General features: G+C 37.7%; 1 protein-coding gene across 1 annotated transcript; it reads right to left on the bottom strand.

Annotated features, from left to right (window-relative positions):
- Positions 1–1,440: 1,440 nt before the first annotated feature.
- Positions 1,441–25,861, bottom strand: LOC124441669. Its single transcript, XM_046992135.1, has 24 exons — positions 25,621–25,861; positions 20,760–20,850; positions 19,277–20,075; positions 18,602–18,678; positions 18,387–18,560; positions 17,814–18,068; positions 16,504–16,835; positions 15,865–16,048; positions 15,178–15,438; positions 14,493–14,750; positions 13,264–13,515; positions 12,658–12,918; positions 11,132–11,395; positions 10,145–10,408; positions 9,122–9,382; positions 8,530–8,790; positions 8,125–8,324; positions 7,631–7,691; positions 6,650–6,910; positions 5,490–5,750; positions 4,900–5,159; positions 3,540–3,806; positions 2,676–2,939; positions 1,441–1,568 (listed from the first exon to the last, which is right to left on the bottom strand). Exons 1-21 carry the CDS (start codon positions 25,633–25,635, stop codon positions 4,957–4,959), a joined length of 4,995 nt encoding a protein of 1,664 aa, XP_046848091.1. The 5' UTR covers positions 25,636–25,861; the 3' UTR covers positions 1,441–1,568; positions 2,676–2,939; positions 3,540–3,806; positions 4,900–4,956.
- Positions 25,862–26,140: the final 279 nt, after the last annotated feature.

Here is a 26,140-nt window from a genome sequence, read left to right as displayed (position 1 = left end):
ACAAAAAAAACTGCGCCTTCAAATCTGCTTGGAGTGAAATATGATAAAAAACCTGCGCCTTCAAACCTGCTTGGACAAAGCATCAAAATGACTCCTTCATGATCAATCTTTTTTCCCGTGGGAATAATACAGGAAAATTGTCATTTAATAAAAATAACATGCTCACTTTAAGCAGACCAATCACCTTTTCTCCATGAGTATATAAACGTGCCCGTGTTACCAAGCTTATCTTCTCCCACGATGACAAACTTCCGTGGGCCATCCGGAAGATTACGACCAGTCCACGATCCAACCGTGCTGTTTTCTCCACAATCAAACATTAAGCCATCGTCCAAAGAACATTTGAAATTCACGGGTTCTGTTGATTTCCACTCAATATTCGGTTGATTTGAAGATACTTCAGGGGTCCTTGTCAAGCGCACCCTTGGTGCGGTGTTGTCTATAAATTGAATGATTCGTCAAAATCGTTTTTCGTATAAATTCACACAAATTAACAATCATTTCACGACACAACATTGAGCATAATCTACTGATATACAAATGTACATCTGGAATGCTAACTTTCGCGTTAGGCACAATTGTATAATCTCATACACGCGGGTCTTGGAAGAGCAACTTAATACAACAGTTGTTTGAACACAAGTGACTTTACAGTTTTACATTTTGATTAACATCAAGGTACAGCATGGTATCAGCTAAGTACGATGTCAATACACAGATGACTTTACAGTTTTACATTTTGATTAACATGGAGGTACAACATGGTATCAGCTAAGTACGATGTTAATACACAGATGACTTTACAATTTTACATTTTGATTAACATGGAGGTACAACATGGTATCATCTAAGTACAAATGTTTTAATACACATGGAGGTGACTTTAAAGATTTTACATTTTACATTTTGATTAACATGGAGGTACAACATATAGCTAAGCGCACAACGATATTAATGGACAGGTTTGGAGTTTTACACTTCCATAAACATATCACAGAGAGGTTCTTCACGTGCAGTTCTATTTTATTGATCTTTTGTAATTTACAAAAACAGCTTATGTTGTATGCGAAAGAGGAAACGGGGGGACGAGGGGGGGGGGGTATTTGGAAGGCAAAAATTAATCCTGCTCTCATCCCTTCGAACCAATAAACTTCGCATTGCAATCTTACTTATCTAAGCTAATGATGTTCTACAAACTGGGAAAATTTTGTTCGGCACTATTCCAAATCGCTTTTACTCAAAATAATTATGAAACTACCAAAGCGAACCAATGACTACAAGTACGAAATATTAATATATTTACTCACCAACATCGAAATTATGAACAATCGAAGGTCCACTGTTTCCCAAATCGTCCGTTCCTTTGACATAAAAGCGATGACTTCCATCTGGAACATTATACCCTTGCCACGTACCAGTTTTTCCGGTGCCACACGATTCCCAGTTTGTCTCACCATCAAGAGCACATAGGAAAGTACCAATCTCGTCAGATGTCCATGTGAACGATGGGTTTGCAAGCGTGTGCTTGGGAAGATTGGAGTCAAAGTTGATATTGGGTCCAGTGGTATCTGAAGTGAAGAAGAACCATAGTATAAAGCAAATTCCGAAAAAGCAAGACATCTTGAGATTGCAAAATATGCATCAAAACAAGACGAGAAGTGAACTGTAAATTTTCGAATTCATCCTCAGACAGAATGATATTTAAAACCATACATACACATATATATTTACAACGCACGAAATAAATAAACGGAAGTAAGAAATAGAAATAAAATAGTGTGATGTTTACAAAGGCAGAGTTGGAAGAGGTGTAGTATTACTTTTTTCGGAATTTGCTTTAAACTGTCGGCTGGTCATGATTTTTGGTCTAAACTACGAAGAACCAGTCTTGTACATTTGCATTGTATGCTTGTACGTTGTCAAAGCATCGGATTGAAAGTGTTTTTTAAATGAATCTATTATCACCGTGAAATAAATACAAGAAAAAATTGCTGCATGTTTTCACACGAGTGAAAATCCCGCTGAACCAACTTTTTGAACATAGTATAGAAAATAATCGTAAATCTATTGCTTGTTTTTATTCACATTTGTTTTTAACACTTACATTGTAATATTACTGACATTTAGTGTCGTTGAAATATCTAGACTCGTATGAAATGTGTAACGGAAAAATCAAGTCAAGATTTATACATACAAATACTTTCAGAAATATAAAACGATTGTCTCCTCGTTCCGTAAATCTCTCGATCTAAATTGGCGGTACATAATACTTCAAAATAAAGAGTGGCCAATTTGCTCAGATTTTACTGCAATGTTAATGTTTAAATGCGCAATGCATGATGGTCCACACAAGCTCCGATCTAAATTGGCGGTACATAATACTTCAAAATAAAGAGTGGCCAATTTGCTCATATTTTACTGCAATTTTACTGCAATGTTAATGTTTAAATGCGCAATGTATGATGGTCCACAAGCTCCGATCTAAATTGGCGATTCATAATACTTCAAAATAAAGAGTGGCCAATTTGCTCAGATTTTACTGCAATTTTACTGCGATGTTAATGTTTAAATGCGCAATGCATGATGGTCTACACAAGCTCCGAAATTTTTTTCTTAAAACTTTTCTTTTTATAATGAACAGAGTTTCTTGAACATACATCAATAGTCGTGCTTACCTACTGTCCAGGAAGCATTCACGACATGGGCTTTGTTCCCTAAATCATCAGTGGCAACGACCGAGAAATTATGCTTTCCATCCTCCAGGGGTTGCGTCGTAACAAATCCGTTGGTTCCCTCGCCACATTTTGTCGAGTTGACCTGATTGTTTAGGTAACATTCGAAATCTGCGTCCTCACTCGTTCTCCAAGAAAATGTCGCCTCGGGTTTGTTGGTACGTCTTGGTGGACCAGTAACTACAAAACCTGTTGGAGGAGTTGTGTCTAGAAAATAAAACATTACGTTAGAACTAACACAATAGACACTCCGTAAATAGCGAATGATATTCTCTACATGCGTTATCAGAACATTCACATTTATAATCCTTTTTTGAAAAGCCTCCTTATCGAAACGTACAGCATAAAAATCTTCACTGTTTAAATAGCTACTGTCTATTGCTTTGTGTTTTATCAAAAGACGTTACATGTATGGTGCATTTTTTTGGCGATTTCTCAGTCGGGTGAAAAACCATCTTCCTTTTTAAGTAAATTGTTTGAACTGCGAAGTTTCGTGACATGATTGCAGATGTTGATTGTTCAGGTTGGTAAAGTATAGAGGAGAACTGTTGGTGTTGGTGTTGACTGACGTCTCAATGTTGTCTTTTAAAGTGCACATTGAGTTCGAATTTTTCTCTCATTTAAAAGGATATAGTTTATAATACAATAACACTGTAAAAATTTTAAGGCAGAACATAAACAAGGAATAAAATTCCTTGCTTACTACATTTAAGGACCATTCAGCCTATAATTCGTCCAGCTCAACTTAAACCATGACTTACTTTCAATGAGTCAAACACAAACTCCTTTTTTCATCAAGTAACATACCTACTTCAAATGGAAAACTATATGGCTCATTCTGATTATCGTAAGCATCGCGGGCACGCACTAAGAATGTGTGTTTTCCATCCGGGACGTTTGTACCAGTCCATGAGCCTTTTAAGCCAGACCCACATTGTTCGAAAGAGGTTAAACCCTTTATAGCACACTCAAATGTATCAGCTTGCTCGTCAGATGTCCACGACACGCGTGGACTACTCGTCACGCTCTTGTCTGTTGAATCCTTAGAGAAGGTGATCACTGGGGCTTTGTTATCTAAGTTAAGAGTAAAAAAATTCCCCTTAGCATGAAAACATAACAAGTCTCAGACACGATCATCTGAGTAATAACTTGTTGGACGTAGCCAGTAAACAACTACGTCATACAGTCCTTCCAAGTTTGGACTGGGTATGCCATAAACTCGTGTTATTTTCATTCAAATTTCATTCAAATTCTGTTATTGGTATTTAAAGACAAAGTCAAACCATTGACATTTATATTGTCAGTATGAATAGAGGAAGTCAACTAATTTTATGTTTATATCGTTTATATACGAAGTCAAAGCATTCAACATTTATACATCCACACTACCAATAGACAAAGTAAACTAGCTTATACTTATTCTAAAGGCCACGACGAGGAGGGGAGTGGGGGTTGGGTGTATTAAGCACCTGTCAGAGAGATACATATGTGTATCGTGGTTTAAAACTTCAAACTAGTATCGCAACGCTTATTCATTTGCTTATTTACTTTGGCGAGACAGCATCTTACTTGAATGGAACGCTTAAGAGAGAAGCAAGGTTTGACTTCTCATTGTTAACTCGTGTTTAATGTAACTCGTTGTTTTCCATCAACGCGACACAGAGCCCTGTATTAGGAGAGTTGAGACACCGGAAGTAAAAGTGCTTAGCGTCCGCCATTTTTGTTGCAAAAGCCAGCAAATATAGAGCATCAAATGGTGGAAAGACAAATTATCTGTTGTATTTTCTTATTCATGTATAGACAGCGATCCCGACCTTCGGAACTCAGTTGTTTATAGATGTCATAATAATATAGAAGCATTTATTTAAAACAGTGGATGTAATTTATACGGCTTTAATGCTGTTTTTGCCACAAGGGAGCGCGTATGTTTCTATTCTTTATCGCTTTGACTGGTACTATTACAACGCAACATAAAATTATTGCAAACATTTTTTTATAATTTATCTCCTACGTAAAAATGGTTTTGATTTGCGCTTTTGGAACAAAAACGGCGGCTAGATGCCCATGTGACCATATCTACCCAATCACCTTGATCATAAGGCAAAATGCAGAGAACAATACGTGTCCCAACTCTTACAAATACAGGGCTCTGACGCAACATACTTACCAACAGTCCATTCGACGCTCACGGGTTCAGCTTGATTACCATGGTCATCGCTAGCAATCAACCAAAACTTATGAGGACCTTCTCGTAAGTACGGTGTGGTCCAACTTCCGCTCGTACCTTGACCACATTCGATAACATTGCCCACGTCGCCAATGGCGCAAAGAAATTTCGAACGTTCATCGGCAGTCCAGGAGAGAGTGACGTAGGGAGTGCCAACAACGGGGCTGACTGCTTCGAGAACAGCCCGAGGGGAATGGAATCTAAACAACATTTTCCTTATATTCAAAAAGTCTGAAGTGGTTGTTGTGAATACGGTATGGGGGTATGGATTCGTTGATTTTAATATGAATGCAATGTCATATGAAACACACATTGTATTATTGTCAGATCTTTTAAAAAAAACATTCGCTTTTATCACAATTGGTCTTTCAAATTGACATGAAATAAAAAATGCACAAGGGCAGTACTATGAACACAAACAAACAGACTACAATTTATCAAACGCAAATTGCTGTTTCTGAAAAACACACATCTCAAAGGTCATGCTGTGTCCCCGTGTGTCCTTAATTAACAATAATATCACGACCTACCGACAATCCACGAGTGGGAGATTGGGGCGACAATATTTCCAAGATAATCCCTTGCGCGAACGTAGAAGGTATGGGGACCTTCGGTTAGACTAGTCAACCGTCGTTGTCCAAACCATCCGTTTCCACAATCCTCGAATTTTTTCGGATCGTCCAGAGCACATTCAAACATTGAATCTTCGTTTGTTTTCCATGTAAGGACTAAGCTTGTCTTTGAGTAGGAAGGCAAATCTCCAGTAAACTCGATCACTGGAGGATTTGTATCTAATGAAAATTCATATGAAGTGCTTTCAGTACAGCGGTGTTGCACGGGATACATTTAGGCATTCGTAGGTTTGCAAAACGAAATTCACTTCTATTCAACAAAAATGTTTATTTACTTTTATTGTGGCATACCATGATGGTCAGATATGTACATAAAGAGTACAGTGGTATACAGTACATATGGAGTACTGTACTATCAGATATGTACATGAAGGAGTACTGTGGAATTTTTCAGCGTTTAAAACAAGCGTTCTTCCATAATATGTTAGATACAATTAATTCTTACTGTGCATATTAGTTTTATAGTTTCATATTAAAGACTAAATTGAATGTTCTGGGAGTGTTGTTGCATTTTTCTGAAGTCGATTGCCCAGGTTAGTGCGGTCACTCGACTCTGAAAATGACTACACCTAAGTTCCTGATTACATGAGTCCGGTAGCCGGAATTCAGCGAAGCGTTAAATGATTTTGGAAAATGGAAAACATTAAATACTTCACAACAAAAATTTGTATTTGTAATTTCTCTATGCTCTGACTTTGCAAATTCATAAAACCTTTAAAGTGAAAACAAATAATTCATCCTGATTTGAAAATTACGAGTAAAATGACATATGATGCTTGTAAGAAAAGGTTGTAAGTTTTGAGCTTAAAGTTTTTCTCCTTTCAATGACTCAAAATCATTTCACGCCTCGCTGAATCCCGGTTACAGGGCTCATGTGAACAGCCCCTAAGAGTGTTCAAATGCCAGTGAACACTAACGCCAACAGTCCTTCTCGGGACTTCACTAGCCTGGACGATCAACTTTATCGCAATCAAAGATTATTATAATCAACAGGAAAAACCTCACTCGATTCACCATGAAAAACACGACACAAAGTAGACGTAAAAAGCAGTACTCACCAACTAACCAACGATGAGGAACAAACTCGCCAACATTACCGGCACTGTCCTTACCACGAACCCAAAATATTCTAGGCCCATGGTCCAAGTCAGTCAAGTTCTTTTCCCCAACAGTGCCATTACCGCAGGGTATTATCGTGCTCGCGTCATCCAAAAGACAATCAAACTCCGCATATTCAGATGACTTCCACTTAAAGTGTACGGAGTTCGTCGAATTGTTTTGGGGTTGACTTGTATAAATGACACTTGGTGGGGAAGTATCTTAGAAAACGGAAAATGAAAGTTCAATGAAGAGAATTATCGGGTTTCGTACAATGCTGAAGTAATGAAATTCGAACACTTTTCAAGGACTTTCAAGGACATATTTTGAAAAAATTGAGGACGAGGAAGATCTTGAATTGCACACAAAGCACAACTTAAGTAAGAAAACATTAAAAGTATCAGAATTGAAACAAAAGACTTTTTTCTGATAAATCGAGAGCAATACGAGTTAAGATAAAATTTCAACTCCACAATAGAAAAAAATAGCGCAAAAATTCGATCAACAAAGCACTTCGGCACTTTCAAGAACATCTTAATAAGTAATTTCAAGGCCTTCGAATTTTCCATTTGAGTTTGATGCGAACCCTGAATTAGTTGACATTTCACACTAAGATTGACAAGCAAGCGTTATATATGCCAATGTTTTGTTAAATGGCAACTCATCAACAACATGGGGACATCCAAGAGCCTACTTAAACTCGAAAGAGGATATATTTCTCTAGATTTAGGCTCCGGGTTATTATAAGGTTGGTAGTATAAGATTGGCTTAGATTTAGAGTAATTCTAATTTGACATTTGACGAATTAAGGTCTGGGTTAGGTTAATTGGTCACGCAACCATAGTTTCAGCCGAGAAGGCTGTGCTCATTCTGGGAGCAAAACATTCTGCGCACGAGCTTGCCGAGCAGTATTTTTATTCATCAGATTATAATCCCTGTACCTTTCGTCCATTTCCGTTCAATGGTCCTTCCTTTGTTACCAGCTTCATCAACAGGGGTTAGCTAAATAGAAATACAATTGCAAATTTGCATGTTAGTGTTTTTCAAGGCTCAAAGTGATGGCCAAAAGGTGTCCGGTCTAGGTCGGTTTTTGACCGGTGGCTAATACACATACTTCGCACTAAATAATTTTTTTGAAAAAAACTTTTTTGAGTAACAGATTATCGTTTTTCATGTTCGTAGAGATGAAGACGTAAGTCACGTAGCAACGCATTGCTTTACTGTAGTGCTTTTTGGGATGATGTGAAAATGTGACAAGACAAAATGACCTTCAAGGTAAGATATCAGCCAATCAACAGGCATGGTCATTTTCCGTTGACAGACCGGTACTTTGAGCCGTGCTTTTCAAAGAATACTTTAATGTCTTAAGGAAAAACACGTACTATTTATATACGTAAGCGACTCCTCGTATTACAAAGTACAATGATTACGATACCTTGAAGATGTGGTCACCATCGGGAAGATCGGGTGTTAAAAACTCTCCGTTTAAACGATTTCCGCAGTCAACTTCTGGTCGTTCGTCGATCTTACATTTAAATGTAGCCGGCTCGTTTGAAGACCACGTGATTCGCTCCCTCGTATTGTTAGAGATTGGCTTTATCTTATCAGTGAACTGAGCACTTGGAGGAGAGCGATCTAAAATTAAAGAAATTTTAGACGGTATTGTGATGGTAGCCTTCTTTAACCTTATGTTTCAACAACTGTTCGATCTTTATCATTCAATCCATTGCTGAAAATCACGATTGCTGTTCCCAAAGCTTCTATTTTAGGTCCCGTCAATGATAGATGAGAATGATCAACAGGTACTCCTAATATATCCATAGTCAACACACATCCCTACCTGTCACCACTGTGTACACACTCGGGTCTCCGACATTACCAACATTATCTTTTCCTCTTACATAAAAACGATGTTCCCCATCTGGCAAGTCATCTTTTTGGAACAGCCCTGTTTTTCCTTTACCACAAGGCTCGTACAGGGTGGGGTCATCCAAACTGCATTCGAAGTCGGCCTCTTCTGAAGACTTCCACGATACACTGAGATCTTTTTGTGGCTTTTCAGGGTCCGGTTTATCAAAGGTTATTACAGGATTTGTTGTGTCTGCAACGAAAAATATCCACTCATGCTCATCTCAAAAGAGTTAAATTCAAATAAATTTGCAATTTGCACGAGTAAAACATTACGGGGTGTGTGTGTGTGTGGGGTGATTGTGCCATGGATGGAAGATTGTTGCGTTTTCTAAAACAATAGTTCTGAAGATGGCTTCTGTTTGAAATTAACTCAATACATCTATATATTTTAAGACTAGATAATGCCTTATAAAATACATTGTACTTCAAAGTCAATAAAAATTTACATAACACGAATAAAATTTCCTAGAACAAGTACAACGGTCCCAAACAACATTGCAATATATTTTTGCCATCCTCACCGATGCTAAATTTCGATCGGATTAAAGGTGCCAAATTTCCCACCATATCCTCGACCAATAATCTAAATTCATGTTCCCCATCAGCGAGGGTTGGTGTTAGATATTCCCCATCTATCCCCTCGCCACACTCATTGCCATCTTCATCATCATCGAGAGCACAAATATATATTGCCGGTTCATCCGTTTTCCATTTGAATAATGCCTTAGAATTGTTAATTGCATCGGGTACCGTAGCAAAATCAACGTCCGGTGCTCTTGTATCTTCAAAGGAAAATCACGTGAATAATCAACTCACTATCGTACTCTAGACACGTTTATGTAGTTAGATAGCTTGGACCATTGAACTAAAATACATGGAACGCTACCTGAAGCAAATAATTGAAGCCAATTCTTACACCCAGACACGCGTGTCTAGTGTTTCGAGATTCTCTCGCGGGTGAAAATTGATTGACTACACACGCGTGTCTGGGTGTAGTCTCGCGTGGCTGGGTGACTAAGATTTGGCTTAAAAAATTATTAGGCTTTTCTATTACAGGAGGGGTTCCATGTATTTTAGTCCAATGGCTTAGATATACATATGCAAACGATAGAAAAGATCGCATGTAAGAGGGGGATGGGCGTCAAACGAAAAAAGACATACGTTGGTTGTAGGGAACAAATAGTAGTAGTACTTGTGGAACGGGGGGAGTAGTCAAACAAGAGAACGGATGGTACTTTTGAGCATGAGAAGTCGAAGAAGAGAAAACATATTCAGGGGGTGGGGGTTCTCAACCAAGAAAACAGAAAGTACTTTGGAGTAGGAGTAGTCTAAGATGAGATATCACATTTGGGGGGGGGGGATAGTCAAACAAGATTAGAATTGAACGTCTGGCTGTTTTTAGTCAATTAAGACAGATTATTTCATGATTCACGATTCATGTATGCTATAGCATGAAGACGATTGCTATGAAAAACCATCGAAAAACATAACATCTGCAATAGACTGTGTACTAAACTAGATGCATGCCGATTTCATCATCTTACCAATTTCCCAAATGTGTTGAATGGTTTCTCCAACATTACCATTCTCATCCGTTCCAAACACTTTGAACGTATGCACGCCATCCGAAAGTTCAGGGGAAGTCCAACTTCCCCTCCTTCCTGAGCCACAAGGAATGGAATTCGTTTCGGAGTCGACAAAGCATTTAAACTTCGCAGTTTCTGACGACGTCCAACGGATTTTTTGAACATTCACGTTGCTGTTGTTGGGAAGATTGTCGGTAAACTCCAAGACGGGAGCAACTTTATCTAAGAAAAACGCACAAAACTTTGTGATGAATTGCGACGTACGTTTTCGAATATTCGAGCAACGGTTTGAATGAAAAAGCTTTGCGGAGAAGCGCTTTGAGAAAGATAAGTTCCATCTGAAGTAAGAAGGAATTAATTCGGCGTCATCTCAAAAAATGAATTTTTTTCTGACAGCGTTCCTCCTCATACAAACTTAAGGTGTCTACTCAGGGTGTCTCGGAAAAAATTGGTCGTATTTGAAGTCAGCCGAAATCTTAAAATTTGCATGGTTCAGCAGCAATCGGTCTTCAAGGAGGCGCAAACGCAATGGAACTGAGTTCCTTGCCTGGGATTTGCAATGAAAGTTTTATCACAAATGTATCAAAGACTCGAACCATATACTTTTCAAAATGCAATCAAACCTATTGTATAACCTTTGAAATTTTTAGTGGATTTTACGCAAGATGCATTACAAGACGCCATCGTTACATATTGCAGTCAACAATCAATCAGTCGTATGTTTAGCAAAAATTACGGTTGCCAAAGAGTTATTGGATAAAACACAAAACAACACACATTGCGCAAATACAAAATATTTCATTCTAAAAAATAGTTAGCATCAGAATGAAATATTTTATCAGTTGTAGGAAAATTGTTAAAATGAATCAAGTATCATGTTTAGGATAAAATATTCAGCATATAAGTCGAGTCTATATTGTTTTCTGTTTGACAAAATATGTTTACCTGTAGTCCACGTATGACTTAACATTGGCGCTTCATTGCCAACTTCGTCTGTTGCGACCAAATAAAACGTGTGCTGGCCATTGGTCAAAGTAGGTGTGGTCCAATCCGCAAGTAAGCCGCTGCCGCAGTCCTGGAGCCGAGAAACATCATCCAATGCGCATTTGTAGTAAGCCATCTCGTTACTAGTCCACCTGAAAGTGATCGTGTCACTCCCAGAGGTCCTGGGCAAAGGTCGATTTAGGTACACGATAGGATACTTTTTATCTACGTAGAGTTTAAAATGAGTTTAAATACAATAGGATACTTGTCATCTACAATAGAATGAAACGAGCTTGGGGTACAATAAGATCCCTGCCATCTACAGGATGAAATAAAACAAGTTTGGGATGCAAAAAGATACTTGTAACCTAAATATATAGTTAGGGTTTAAAAGGATTTTAAATAGAAGGATACTTGTCATCTTCAATGGAATAAAATGTTATGATAAATTGTCAGATCTTTGTTTCGTGAACAATCGTGACATGTTAGAAAATAAATAAATAATAATAATAATCAAACATGATGCTTCTAAACAATAATTGTAAAACTAAGACTTGATTGTGGTAACGAACTTAAATACGGCTTTGAGCAGCGTATTTGCCATAGGAATGACGATTAGGTAGATCTAAAAAAACTGCTGAAAAGCAAAATCAAGATAACTATAATCCTTGGCTATCTTCATTCAAAGCTATCTTTATTTTAGCTTTCCAACTTTCTTTCCAACGTAATTAGCCATGGTGAAATACGCTTTTCAAAACTTCAATTTTGAATAATAATACAAATAAATAAATAACCACACTATCATAAAACATAAAATGAAACAAACTACAAATAAAATATCCATCTTTACTAAACATTTGAGATGAAAAAAGAGGAGACAATAATGAAGTGATATTTCGAAATTATAACAAATTCAAAATCTCGTCACTTATGTTGAAGCACTGTTGAAGAGACTAGATTGGAGTATATAAGATCTTAAATTTCAACATCCGATCACTTCTGATGAATACACTCTAAACTGGTGTATAAAAGACCTTACGTATAAACGTCAGATCACTTATGATAAAGACACTAGACTGAAGTATATGAGACCATAAGCTTCAATAACAGGTCACAACTGATGAAGACACTCTAGCCTGGGGTACATAAGACATTAAGTTTTGGCATCAGGTCACTCCAAGATCCAAATCAGATCAGACCAATTTGTAATAAATTCGAAACATAACTACAATAAAGACTTTGTCGTGGTGAAAAATTTAAAAACTTTTAGAACTATGGGATTAGTGTTCTGGTTTTAAACAGTTCTTTAACAACTATTGCGCGCGTTATTATTTTTGCCATTTTCAACATGGTATTGGCTCTTTTTAAAACAATTTCGAAATATTACCACAGTAATTTCCTCTTTTTCATTTCAAATATTGAGTTAAAGATGGAAATTGTCCTCGGAGTTTGTTTCATTTTACATGATACTTTGCATATTCACATACCAATCGTAAATCTAAAATTGGCAGTGGGACCAACGTTGCCATTTCTGTCCGTGCCGCGAACAAAGAAATCGTGAAAGCCCCCGCGAGATTTCGATTGTGTCCACGTGCCTTTTATGCCCTCTCCACAAGACTTGAACACGGAATTGTCGTCTAGCGAGCATTCAAAACTTGCATATTCAGTGGACGTCCACGTGATCTTAGGCATTTCCCGAAACTTGGTCGGTAAACCGGGAGTAAATATTATGTTTGGTGAAGTTTTGTCTAGAAAATAATGAAAAAAAAGTCGCAAACAGTTTATTCAAGTTTCGAACTTCAATTATTCTTAATGAAGACACTACACTGAAGCACACAAAGACCAAAGTTTCAACATCTCGAATCACTCCTGATGAAGACACTAGACTGGAGTACATAAGGCCTGAAGTTTTCACATCAGATCTGGACTGGGCTATAAAAGGACTCAAGTTTAAATACTAGATCATTCCTAATGAAAAGGAGATACCAAAATATCAAAGTATGTTTTAACGTAGGGACAATTCCAAGACATATTTAAACTGCCACATAGCATTATGTATGAATGAGTGAATCACAATTCAACTCAATACAAACCAGAATTCCACTTCAAGGAAATTGGATCAGCCTCGTTTCCAGCTTTATCAATCGCTTTAACTTTAACTTGATGGGGACCTTCCACAAGATCCCGGGCCGTAAATCTCCCATTTAGCCCAGAACCGCAATCACTGTATTCTGAACCATCTATTGAACAAAGGAATCGCGCCCATTCGTTAGACAACAGAGGAAGATCGACGTTTGAGTCGAGACGCGACGATGAACCGAACTTGATTCTTGGTGGTGTAGAATCTGTAGAGTTAAAATAGTTGGAGAGACTGAATTCAATGCTGTACATACGAAATCAATAGTTGATAAATAAAAGTTTCTCCGAATTTTAAATGTTTTTTATTAAGCTTTCGACTCGTTGCTTAGAGCCTTCATCATGAATAGTGTACATATTAAATTTAAGAGAGTACATAAAAATCAACATTGTTCATATGATGACAACATGGTGCATACAAATCAAAAATGTTCATATGAAATCAATATTGCACATGTGAAATCAATAGTTTACATATGAAATCAAGAGAGTACGTAAAAATCAATTTTGTTCATATGATATCAATATGGTGCATAAATCAAATCAGACAATGAATCATTACATGAAATAGCAACTGGTGATTTCATACAAAGAACGATAGTTTATACAGAGATAGATAGCATCTGGTGATTTCACACAGAAAACGATAGCAACTGGTAATTTCATAAAAAGAAAGATAGCGCCTTGTGATTACATACAGAGATAAATAGCATCTGGTGATTTCATACAGAAAACGATAGCAACTGGTGATTTCATACAAAGAAAGATAGCACCTTGTGATTACATACAGAGATAGATAGCATCTGGTGATTTCATACAGAAAACGATAGCAACTGGTGATTTCATACAAAGAAAGATAGCACCTTGTGATTACATACAGAGATAGATAGCATCTGGTAATTTCATACAGAAAACGACAGCAACTGGTGATTTCATACAAAGAAAGATAGCACCTTGTGATTACATACAGAGATAGTTAGCATCTGGTGATTTCATACAGAAAACGATAGCAACTGGTGATTTCATACAAAGAAAGATAACACCTTGTGATTACAAAGAGAGATAGATAGCATCTGGCGAATACAAACAGACTGAGATTGCACCTGGTGATTGCACATAGAGAAATAAAGCAATTGGTTATTACATGCACAAAAATAGCATCTGGTGATGGTAGACATGATCTTACCAATTCTAAACGTATGCTTTATCATTTTAGCCTCGTTTCCAATCTGATCTACGGCACCAACATATAAGCTATAAGTACCATCGCGAAGATCGCGTCTGTATTCCCTTCCCCGGGTACCAGAGCCACATTGCTCCAGCCTTTCTGGATTCAATCCGCATTTGAATCTGGCTAATTCATTTGACATCCACTTGATCGCCATAGGTCCATTGCTTAGGGTTTTCAAAGCTTTGTCGAAAGTCAAACGTGGTCCACGATTATCTGCAGAGAACAATAAATTAAAATCATCAATTCGTGCGGAAAGAACATGCAAAAATTGCAAGCCAGGAAATCGTACAATAATCAACAAAAATTACGTTACAAAAGAAGCAAGTCTCACAGAAATATTTCTTTATCTTTGACTTAACGAATAAGTAGTAATTCGCAAATAGCATTGACAGTTGATCTCAGAAATCATTTGTGATGGATCATTTGTGAATTTTTTTCAAGCACACAAAACTCATCGCCTATCTTGGTTGGTTGACTTAACAACGATTCTGACGATATCAATTCAAATTACCACTGGACTACAGGCCGAAATATTCGTTGCTTAGATTACGGTGATCATTCATTGATTGAAAAACACTATCTATTATATTCATTGTATTCATTTAACAATACTCCCAATGCAACTATGAAGGTCACTTACCAACTTGAAACGGATGACTAATGGTCGCTCCAGTGTTGCCGGCAAGATCAGTAGGCCGAACATAGAACACGTGCTTGCCATCAGGTATATCACGGCGAGACCACGTTTCTCCCCAGCCTTCTCCACACAGGAAGGTGTTCTTGAGATTATTCAAAGCACATGTGAAAGTGGATGGTTCGCTGGCGTTCCAACTGATTCTGAAATTGCTCTTCACAAAGAATTGAAGTTTACCAATAAAGTTCACTTTTGGAGGAGTTACATCTATGAAATGAACGACAGTAATGATTAGTGAGAGGCAACATAGGACATGCTATGAATGGTTTAGTACACTGAAGGCAGTGGCGTAGCAAACTCGTTAATTGGAGGGCAAAATTCATATATGCATGTCTCATTCCGTTTCAAACAAAAGATTTAGTCTGATAAGATTCGGCTCAAAGATCAGAACGAGGGAAGAGTTTTAAGCTCCTCCTACCGAATCTGATAAAAAAGTTTGCACATATGGTCACATTGGAGATTAGTACGCCCTTCATCGCAAGAGGGAATTTCTATTTTAAATCAAGCTGCTTTGCGGTGCAACCAGATCATCTGGATAAGGATCGATACATGAATCTCCGTAATCGTTGACATGTGAACATTTCCCTAAAAGCCATCGAAATCGCTTGTCTATGTAAGGAAAATGAGACATACCTGGAAGGAACTTTTGAACGTGTTTAACAGAACTTCCACACGATGCTTTCACTATCCATTCCCTACCAACAACTTGTCCGCGTCGAACGCACTCGGTTAAAGACGGTGAGTCGCGATGTTTGGTTACAAATCGATCCTTTTTACAACTCATTGTTACTAATGGTTGTCCAACGACGGACAAGTCCTTTGAAAGCAAGACAAGGCTGTTTCAATACAGAGCTTTAGCATGACCTGAGCAGACAGGTGCAAACCGGAGAGTCACGTGATCATTGCCTTGCAGTCTGCTTTGCGATTCAGGTTTTTAACAAGTGAACGAACTTTAAGTGATTTAGAGCAATTTTTCATGACTTTTATGCCACCAAGTCATGCCCTGAGGTATATGTTTATTTGAGTGCACAAAGTGAGTATAGCTTTTTATAGACAAACTGTTAATTATGCAAGGCCGTGCTGATTTTTTTTCTTTCGAAACGGCTAACCTCAACGGCAAACGGGTAGATTGCTTTGCCGTTTGCCAAGCTAAAACTCTTGAATGGCGCCTTTGCTAAAGCAGCTAAATGTTTCCGAATTCAACAACTTACCACAGCTATCATAAAGTAAACAATACCAATGTATTAGCCCTCTCCTTCCTCATATAATTACCTCTCCAACAGAACATTTTCCACGAACATCTTTGGGAAATACAACCCTCATTTCGGGTCGTCTAATCCTGATCTGTTGCGTGACATTCGCGAGATTCCCGCAACCGTCTCGCACCAACCACAATCTATCGATATACTGCACGCACTCTCTCTCGTACATGGTGTCCACGTAGCTAAGTTTATTTCGTCCACGACTGGTACACAAGGGAGCAGAGATGACAGTTGGTTCTTTCAGTTGTTTCTTCACTTCCTCTGGACAGCCGTTTGCAATAATAGCCTTGACATCGAGAACTATTTTCGGGGGCTCGGTCACCAAGTCTTCGTCGATACGACCTAAAAGTTCGGAATAAAGCAAAACTTTAGTGGCAAAGCATTCGTATTTTTTGTTTAGGTGTTTAGAGTACTTGAATCATGCAAATCCCATTGATCGCTGTGAAAAATCCAAGATGGGAAAATTCACAGGCTTGAATAAATCCTGCAGTTAGTCGTCACGAGTCATTGAAGCACTCATTGACACAAACAGAAGTCGGGTGTCACGACAGAGAAATCTAAAAATAATACAAGCTAGAGCTTGTGACATCTTGACAGAAGTCAAGATGCAGGAGTCACCATTTTACTATGGTGATAGCCGGGAGGGCACATTGTTATACATTTGTACATAAATATACATATATGAAATCTTGCTCGATGTTTCTAGGGCAAGCAATACGCAAAGAGAACTAAAAACACAAATATGGCAAATGTATAGTTCATCTTTTAGAGTCAACGTCTAAACACTAAACTTCATGTGATTTTTAAATGCATGGCCTACACTAAAGACATCAAGTAAGCATTTTCTACAAATCAACAGCTGGCGGAATCCTTGCCTTTCGTGCATTCTGATTGGCTGTAGCAGAGGGCGATAGTTTACGATATCAAACCGCTGTACGGAATCTTATAAATAAATACTTGAAAGAAAAGTTGTTTAGTTTTACAAAGCACATTATTAGACAACTTGATTGTTTTCTTTGTCGCCTTGTTCAATCCGATGCAGATCCCAATAGACAGTTTTCTTTGGCAAAAAATGACAAATACGCTATTTACCGTTTATACGATGCCGATGAAAAATACCTTTTTAATATATTCCCAAAATATTTTTCCATTCGGATCTTGCAATCGGTAAATGACATATATTTCCTATCAGAAATACCATTGAAAAGTCTATTCACAACAGTACTAAAGCAAGCGTAATGGTACTACTAGAAAGAGTTTTCCTTCGATAAAGCCATTCCTAAATTTCAAGGTCTTGCAAATGAAACATCCATTGCTTACCATCGCCATCATCGTCAATGAAGTTCTTAATTTCCTCGTCAATCCTGCGATCACAATCGTTATCCAAACCATCTCCGGGATTTCCCGGTACACACTCCAGCGTTAGATCGGCCAATCGCAAGCCTCCGGGATAACCATAGGAATCTGCGCGCGCATAGCCGTACGAGAATACGGCAAAGGGTACAATCGGCGAGTCGTGTATAACACGATGTACACCGAACGAAACCTTGATACGAGCAGCAGAATGAGTTGTTCCTACAAAACAAAATAAGAATTCCCTTTGACTCTTTCATTCAAAAATACTTCTTCCCAGGTGAGCTTTTTTTATCAAATGATAGATTAGATAGTTTGATTTCCAAAAGACCAATATGGCGTAAATATAAGGAGATTAAGTGCAGTATCTTTTATGGACCATCCCTGCTAAGATAAAATAAGATTTCTTATGCATTTCTTATGGAAAAACAAATCAAAGTTCTTGAATGCTTATGGAATACGCTCTGATTCTGACATAACAATGCAATTAAAAGTAACCTTATAAGCAACGATGGGCAAAACAGACAAGAAAATACAAACCCCAAATAGGCACCCATTTCTCGTTTCGGAGAGTTCGTCCATCCAAACGCAAACCATCAATTTCCTTCGTGTTAATGATTATATTGAGATAGCTTGTGAAGTACTTTTCATTTTGATCTGGCGTTGAGATCGTATATTGGGCCGTGTACTGTTCCACAGGGGTATCATGAGCATAAAAGGATCAGTTTGAGTATTATCGACTCTTCGTCCCTTACTGAACTGCATTACAAGGCATGGTTTGCTCGTCTCGATGTATTGATAGCGGTTCGAAGGCACGTCAACTTGGACAAATCTACAAAAAAAAACAATAAATGATTACGTTGAAAGCTGTGTTCTACTTTGATGTTCTACTAAAGTGAATGGTTTGAACCCGGGAGTATCGTTACATGTATGTAGATGTAGATCGTCTAAGTTAGTAGAGACTTGAGAAGGACTGTTGGTGTTGATGTAGACTGACGTTTCGACAACCTCAGCGGTTGTCAACTTCAGAGTGAAAGCAGCGAAACGTCAGTCAACAACACAACACCAACAGTCCATCTGAGGACGTGATGTTCTACTGTTGCTGGTGAAACAAATTTTCCAGCATGGTCTAGTGAATACATTTTACTTCAATTTGCCAGCATGGTTTAATAAATACACTTCATGTACAATAATGAAAACCATTACAGAACTACACACCTAACTCTATCGCAGCTTTGAAGCTTGGGGTATAATTTTACCAAATTGAAATGACTACCAACTCTACTATATATAAAGTTCTTTTCGGCATGGGATGTTAATCAATCAATATATACAATATAAAAATCATAATGCAAATAACCAACAAACTCTACTACATATACATATTGTCCTTTTCAGCTTGAGGTATTAATCAATAAATCTCTACGTACTTCCCTTCCTTTAGCGTCCGCACGTGTTTACCATTGATGCTCACCGATGTGCTTTCATTGGCTGCCAAAATTCGGAAGAAATCACCCCCAGTACGACCTGCCAATGGTGCAGTGATAAACCGCTGTCCCCAAGTATTCACAGGAGGGATGTGCTCAACAAGATGATCGCAATAGCCCTTGTCTGATGGTACATTAGCGCACTCGTTACCAGACAACACCGAAATCGGTCGAGTTGAGTAAATAGCTGTGCCGGTCATATCTTTCGTGTGAGCAACCTGAAAGGTCTGGAGACGATTGAGAGTGATGGACAGAGTCTGACCGCTCCTGTACTTTGCTCCTTTATACGTGAAATAAGATTTCTTTCCCGCGAACTTGAAGGTGACAAAAACAACAGTACGGTCGTGAATGCCAATAATACCAATAAGGGATTTGTAACTCGGCTTAAAAGAAGTGACCAAATACTTTTTGCTTTGAATATCCACGGGCAATGCAAGATATGCGTCTGTCGTGAATTTCTTTATGTTCAAACCATAAACAACGATCTCGGACTCTGCAAAAATGTGAATGCCCTTGTTTTCGATCTTCTTGCCTGACATACGAATCGAAGTCGGAAGATCGATGGGATATAACTGACGGGATTTCACTTGGATCTCTTTACGCACGTTCGTATGTCTAGCCGTGATAACAACCCTTGTGTTGTAATCCGAGGTTATAAACAGTCTTGTGGCACCATCCAGTTCATGGTTGAACTGTCTCAAAAAACCAACGATGAACTCTTTACCTCTATTGTCAGGGATTTCTGAGGAAAGTATTTAGAACGCGTTTTAATAAGAGAAAATTTTGGCGACAATCACAACTTATAAGTTGAGTTGTAAATAAAAAACAGGGAACGAGAACTTTCTTTACACTGCCTAAAATGTTAGACAACTTGTCAGTGTAGGTCGTGATGGATGAACAACCTGAGAGCGAGAACAGTCTTTACACTATTTAAAATATAAACTAAGATAACGTGTGTCAGTGTATGTAGTGATGAATGAACAAACAGACAACGAGAACAGTCTTTACACTATCTAAAATATAAACTAAGATAACGTGTGTCAGTGTAGATAGTGATGAATGAACAAGAGAGAACGAGAGCAGTCTTTACACTATCTAAAATATAAACTAAGATAACGTGCGTCAGTGTAGGTAGTGATGGATGAACAAGAGAGAACGAGAAAAGTCTTTACACTACCTACTAAAATATAAACTAAGATAAGGTGTTAAGTGTAGGTAGTGATGAATGAACAAAAGAGAACAGAACAGTCTTTACACTACCTAAAATATAAACTAAGATAACGTATGTCAGTGTAGGTAGTGATGGATGAACAAGAGAGAACGAAAACAGTCTTAAAACTGCATGAACGAAAAAAGCCCTGGTGAAAAAAGGAGAGGTAAGTCAGAACGGCCAAAAACATATAAATACTCGGGCATATGCACAAACCTTTGTAAACGACTTTATATGTCTGTGCTTCAACAACACGAAAATAGAAAACAAAAACAACTGCCGCAGCTACCAGCATAGGAAGGTTTCCCTGCATAAAAAAGAAAAAAATCATCAAAATGAAAAATAAACATGTGTTTGAGGAATCATTCTAGAAAAAGAGGAGCAGGATGTAGGTCATTTTATCGTCTTTATCTTTATTGCTATCGGCTTTGTCCCGGCTGGAATGTACTACAACGCATAAAAACTTTTGTAGCCACGTGAGGTTAACGAGGAACAAACCTCAGCTACATTCCTTGGCAAGATTACAAAAATTAAAAACGGATCATATCATTGTTAAAAGGAGCGTCATCTAAGAGGAGGTCTTCTAACCACGCTCGTGATGAAAGAAATCTGACTATATTTAGGTTCCAATAACGTTGGGAAATCAAGTTGCACGAGAAAATTCTTTGAAACATATAACTTAGTCCAAGACAAAAATGGGCTCTATAAAAACGTGTGATACAGTTAAGAAATAGAAAACATTTTCCGAGTTTCTATAGATTTATAGAAACATGCGGAAAGTTGGGGGGAACGAGAAATGCGTGGCAAGCGCGAGCACAAAGTGCGAATGTTTTCAAGCAAATTCGAGCTACTCTCCCAAACTTTCCAAAGAGTTATGTAAACACGGTTTCTTTGAGCATTGACTAGTTAGCAACCGTGTTTTTAAAAGATCATTTTATAATTTTCCTGAGATAATGCACTTATATGTTGTCCAAATACGTCACCATGCACCTCAGAAAATAAATCACAGGATTCGTAACGATTCTTATTGCGGAAAGTCCAAAGTATATTTAAAGTTTATAAATAATAAATGATGAAAGCAGTGGCATAGCCAGCCCGCAAATTTCGTACTTTTATGCAAATCACTCTACACAAAATTTCTACATATTCATGGAATGAAAAGCTTGTCATACAAGAATATCAAATTGCGTGGTTTCCATTTGAGAGAAAAGTAAATTTCTTTTTGCATAACAGAGATATCCTGGAACACATATTGAAGAAGGAAATTTTGAGCTGGATGAGGGAGGGTCAAGATCAAACAAAATAAGCACATTAACTTATAAACTAGACAGTTTGTGTTCATAGTACGGAAGCACTAGAAGAACTGGGACCGAAATGTCAAAATCCTATTAGCAATGCTAAGCAGAAACGGTAAACGCTTTGCGTCTTGCTGGGATGTTGTTGATGCATCACATTAATGAAAATAATATAACTGTTGGGGTTGAATTGAAATCACAGTTGAAATGGATTGTAGTTTATTGGAAGTTTGCCAATAACAAGGTAATTGATAAAAGGGCTTTTTGGTAAATATCGAGAGCAAATATCGTGATATCACTAACAAGACGTTCGGAGAATATCTAAAAATACTTTGGGTTCTCCTATTTTATGCCGTAAGCTTATAAGGAATAGCATTGAACAAAAAGACACGCCATTCAAAATCAAGATATACCATTGAATATAGAAATATACCATTGAACTTAAAGATATACTATTGAACATAGAAATATACCAATTTAACATAAAGATATACTATTAACTTAAAGATATGCCATTGAACATAAAGATATACAATTGACCATAAAGATACACCATTGAACATAAAGATACACCATTGAACATAAAGATATGCCATTGAACATAAAGATACACCATTGAACATAAAGATATACAATTGACCATAAAGATATGCCATTGAACATAAAGATATACAATTGACCATGAAGATACACCATTGAACATAAAGATACACCATTGAACATAAAGATATACCATGAACGTAAGGATGTATTATTACACATAAAAATACACCATGGCACATAAAGATACATCATTAAACATAGACATATACAATTTTGAAAATTGGTAATCCAGGCATTACATGTATACATTTGTAACATAAAACTCCCTTACGTCCCAGTTCACAGCAAAATACCACAAACGTAAACATTACGTCACATAACTTGTCCGTCTAACAAACCTAACGCTAGATCAAATTAACTAACATGATTGTCTCTACCTAAGGGACAAAGTCAGTTTCATAACTACCACAAAAAACACCTTTATGCACATTCGTTGTCCTAAATACTTTACGAGCCATGACATTGCAAATGAAAAACATGTGAGCGTACTGATCTTAAGGAATGTAAACAGAGCCTCCTCAATTTTCAAATTTAAAATGAATAAAATCAATGAAGGATAAACCATGGAAACATAAAACGATTTCAGACAGATGTTTTTCTTAAACAGGAATGCGCGCATCTCATATTTGGCATTCGTATGTCAATATCTGGGCGATCTTTCCTTCACCATAAACTTATTCAATTAAGAAGATGATTTAATAAGACGAGTTGTCCTTGCTAGCCGCGGTGAAAAGAGCGTATGATGAAAGCTCATTCGTCATCATCCCTTCATTTTGTTCAATTTTCGACCCGACTAAACAAGACAACTCGCTTCATAGAATCAGCAGCCAAATAGAACATCTCATCGACCGTTTCTCTATGTTTACAAAACAATTAATACTAAGCAACCGGAAGTTATAAAAAGGGAAATGAGATCGTTCATCGCAGCTATGAAAGGTGTTGAAGAATAAATAACGCTTCGATGAATGTAAACAGCGATTGGGCGACCTAATCAAACAGCTCCAATCCAAGTGGTTAAGTGGAATTTTGCGAAACAGAGCAAACTTTTATAAGAATGTTAAAAAAACTAGATTGTTCATGCCGCTAAGTATAATAGAAAAAAATTTGTCAAACCGCCAACCGCGCAAAACTGTTCAACATCTGTTTACAACACGCGAGGCAAAGCGTCTAAAGCATCTCTAGATCGTCTGAGCTTAATTACAGGATTTTGACAATTTATCCATCCCTTGACACTTACATGAAGACATGGCGCTGTCAACGCGAACAGTTCAGGATCGTTGGAATTGCGGTTTAGAATCACTCGCAGTCAGTCGAAACGCATTTTACGTAAAAATTTAAGTATTTTATTGCGGGAGCGAGCTGTAATACTGAGGAAAAACATATTCAAACTAAATATACGACTTTTTGATAGAGATTGAAATTAAGGAAAACTGGATTTCTACATAAATTTGCGCGCAGCGAAAACTGAGTGAAACTTACACAACATAAATCCACGAACTTTAAACAGATCGTTAATTAAGAATATTGCCAAAAAAGAGCGCTTCAAATATCAAATTTTTCCTGTGCCAAACCCATTAAATAGCTACTTACGATAATCAGTACAAATTTTTTCATCAACGTATGTTGAAATGCGTTGCGCACATGAAAGTTTCAAACGGATCAATGACTTTTGTCTGTTATGAGAAAAATGAATGGTTACACCAAAACAGAAAACAAGAATGTAGTCAGTGTACCCAAATGAACACGGGTCAACTGAAAAAAAAATATGGAAATATAATCGCACCGCCATCTTTGAAAGCGAGGAATTGTTAATCAGGAGTTTTTAGAAGCTCAAATACAGTAAGTAGCACAATACGCCATGATAAGTTTTACCACACGAGCTTTGGTGACAGCCCGAAAAACTCAAATATAAATGCCGTTTTGGCCGACTTCAAAATGGCTAACGCATATACAAGCCGACAATAAGTTGATGCAATCATTGGTGTTTGCATCTACCACCCAAGGCTATTATAGTAAATAAGATTTGAATTGAAAAACAATGGCCAATAAAAGCGCTCAGTTGGAGAAATTGACGCGCCAGTCGAAAGCTCTAACACGATATCACTCGACGCTCGTTGCATGGGGACTTTGTCGATACGGTTGGCGTTGAGCGCATACAAAATTCATTTCACAACGTCGCAAACAATTTGCATAACTCGCGTTCGTGCGTTGCTAAAAATACAAAATTCTCAGTGGGATATTGCGTTCTGGAATGATCCACGAATGGATGGACAAGGCTTGCGCACGATATGCTGATGAGAGAAAATCTCACGCACAGTCGCTGAGATCGATAACTGGCTGTCGACAAGCTTCATTGTCTGGCGCCAAGTTACACGCTATTGCAATTTATTATAACTTAGAGAGGAAAACAATCACGCTTCCTTTCAAATAAGCGCAGAACTCAAGTCGACGCGCATATTATGATAATTAATAAATTAGTCATCTGTTGACTGCACGATCTCTGGAAGCCATTAACGAGCACTTATAAAGGATGGCACTTAAAGAATGAAAGATAAGGTTAGAAAACCTACGGCTACCTTCATCGTTCAACGTCGATACACAACCGACAACGATGAACACATACGAAAGCCGTTCACGTGTAACATTTCATCAGTCAAACAGTGAACAGCATAAACTCCCACGAGAGCGAGCACTCGTATTGGGGCCAAACACTCGTTAATGGGTAATAAAACCAGTATAGACATAGCTCAAGATGGTGCTACATACAACGCTAGAACTTTTATATATAGTTGAAAGTATTGAGCAGAAAATTAGACAAAGGAAAAGTTCACAATGAAATGCCGTAATGATAAATAATAGAGCGCGTGTAGCTTTACTACGCGAGGAATTGTCGATACAAATTGCTCGGTTAAACAACAGCATGAAACAGCGAATGTTGACTTCACGGGAAAATGAAAAATGTACACAACGATTCGTTAGACAAAATAAACCTAGCGTAGGGTATGGGCGCTGTTCCTCCCCATACAGACGTCCCGTCTTTTGAATACAACTCGTGATTGGTAGCGGTCCTTTTTTAACTAACGAACTTTCCAAACGTTACTAAGTGTCAGTTGATTTCAATGAAAATAAGCAATATTTTAAAACATTCACTATTGATGTACGGCGTTCATCGTTCTTACCTTCTCAGATGCCATGCTGCCGATTACCTCAGTCTCTGTTCAACGCAAATAATAGTAAACGAACACGTTCTACTGTTCGCTACTTCTCTCCAGCAGCGATGACTAAATTGCGCACAAGACAGGATGAAGAGCTGGTTTTTGAACGATGTAACGTGACACGGAATGAGTAACTGGATCAGTGATGCAACATGAACGTATATCCCTGGCAAATAAATCCACCACTTCAGGATGTCTGTTTGGCCACGGAATCATATCCTAAAAATAAGCCAATTTAAATCACGCTTTTTTACATTTTGTTACATGCCACTCAAAAGTCTATGCAACTGCCGACGGCGTGATGAACACATGTGGGCGTATAATAAAATATTTATGTTTCTCTAGAATTTGCACACAACGCGCGTTGATAAGATGCAAAACCTCATAATGCACAAAGCAGTTGATTGACCGAAAATGGGTCGAGTTTTGAAAAGTTCAAAAAGAATTTGGAAAAGTTGAAACTTATGTGAAAACATTATGTAAT

This window comes from Xenia sp. Carnegie-2017, unplaced genomic scaffold, assembly GCF_021976095.1.
Source record: "Xenia sp. Carnegie-2017 unplaced genomic scaffold, XeniaSp_v1 HiC_scaffold_20, whole genome shotgun sequence".
In the NCBI taxonomy this organism is placed as follows: domain Eukaryota; kingdom Metazoa; phylum Cnidaria; class Anthozoa; order Malacalcyonacea; family Xeniidae; genus Xenia; species Xenia sp. Carnegie-2017.
The sequence above is the reverse complement of the archived record's forward strand: the minus strand, read 5'-3'. Positions and strand labels throughout refer to the sequence as shown.

What these genes read in the sequence shown, in the direction of transcription:
- LOC124441669 (XM_046992135.1), bottom strand. An exon ending in CCGATCGAAATTTAGCATCG is followed by an intron (nt 8,791 to 9,121) that starts GTGAGGATGGCA and finishes TTTTCGTTGCAG; the next exon opens with ACACAACAAATCCTGTAATA. An exon ending in TGTGTACACAGTGGTGACAG is followed by an intron (nt 8,325 to 8,529) that starts GTAGGGATGTGT and finishes CTTTAATTTTAG; the next exon opens with ATCGCTCTCCTCCAAGTGCT.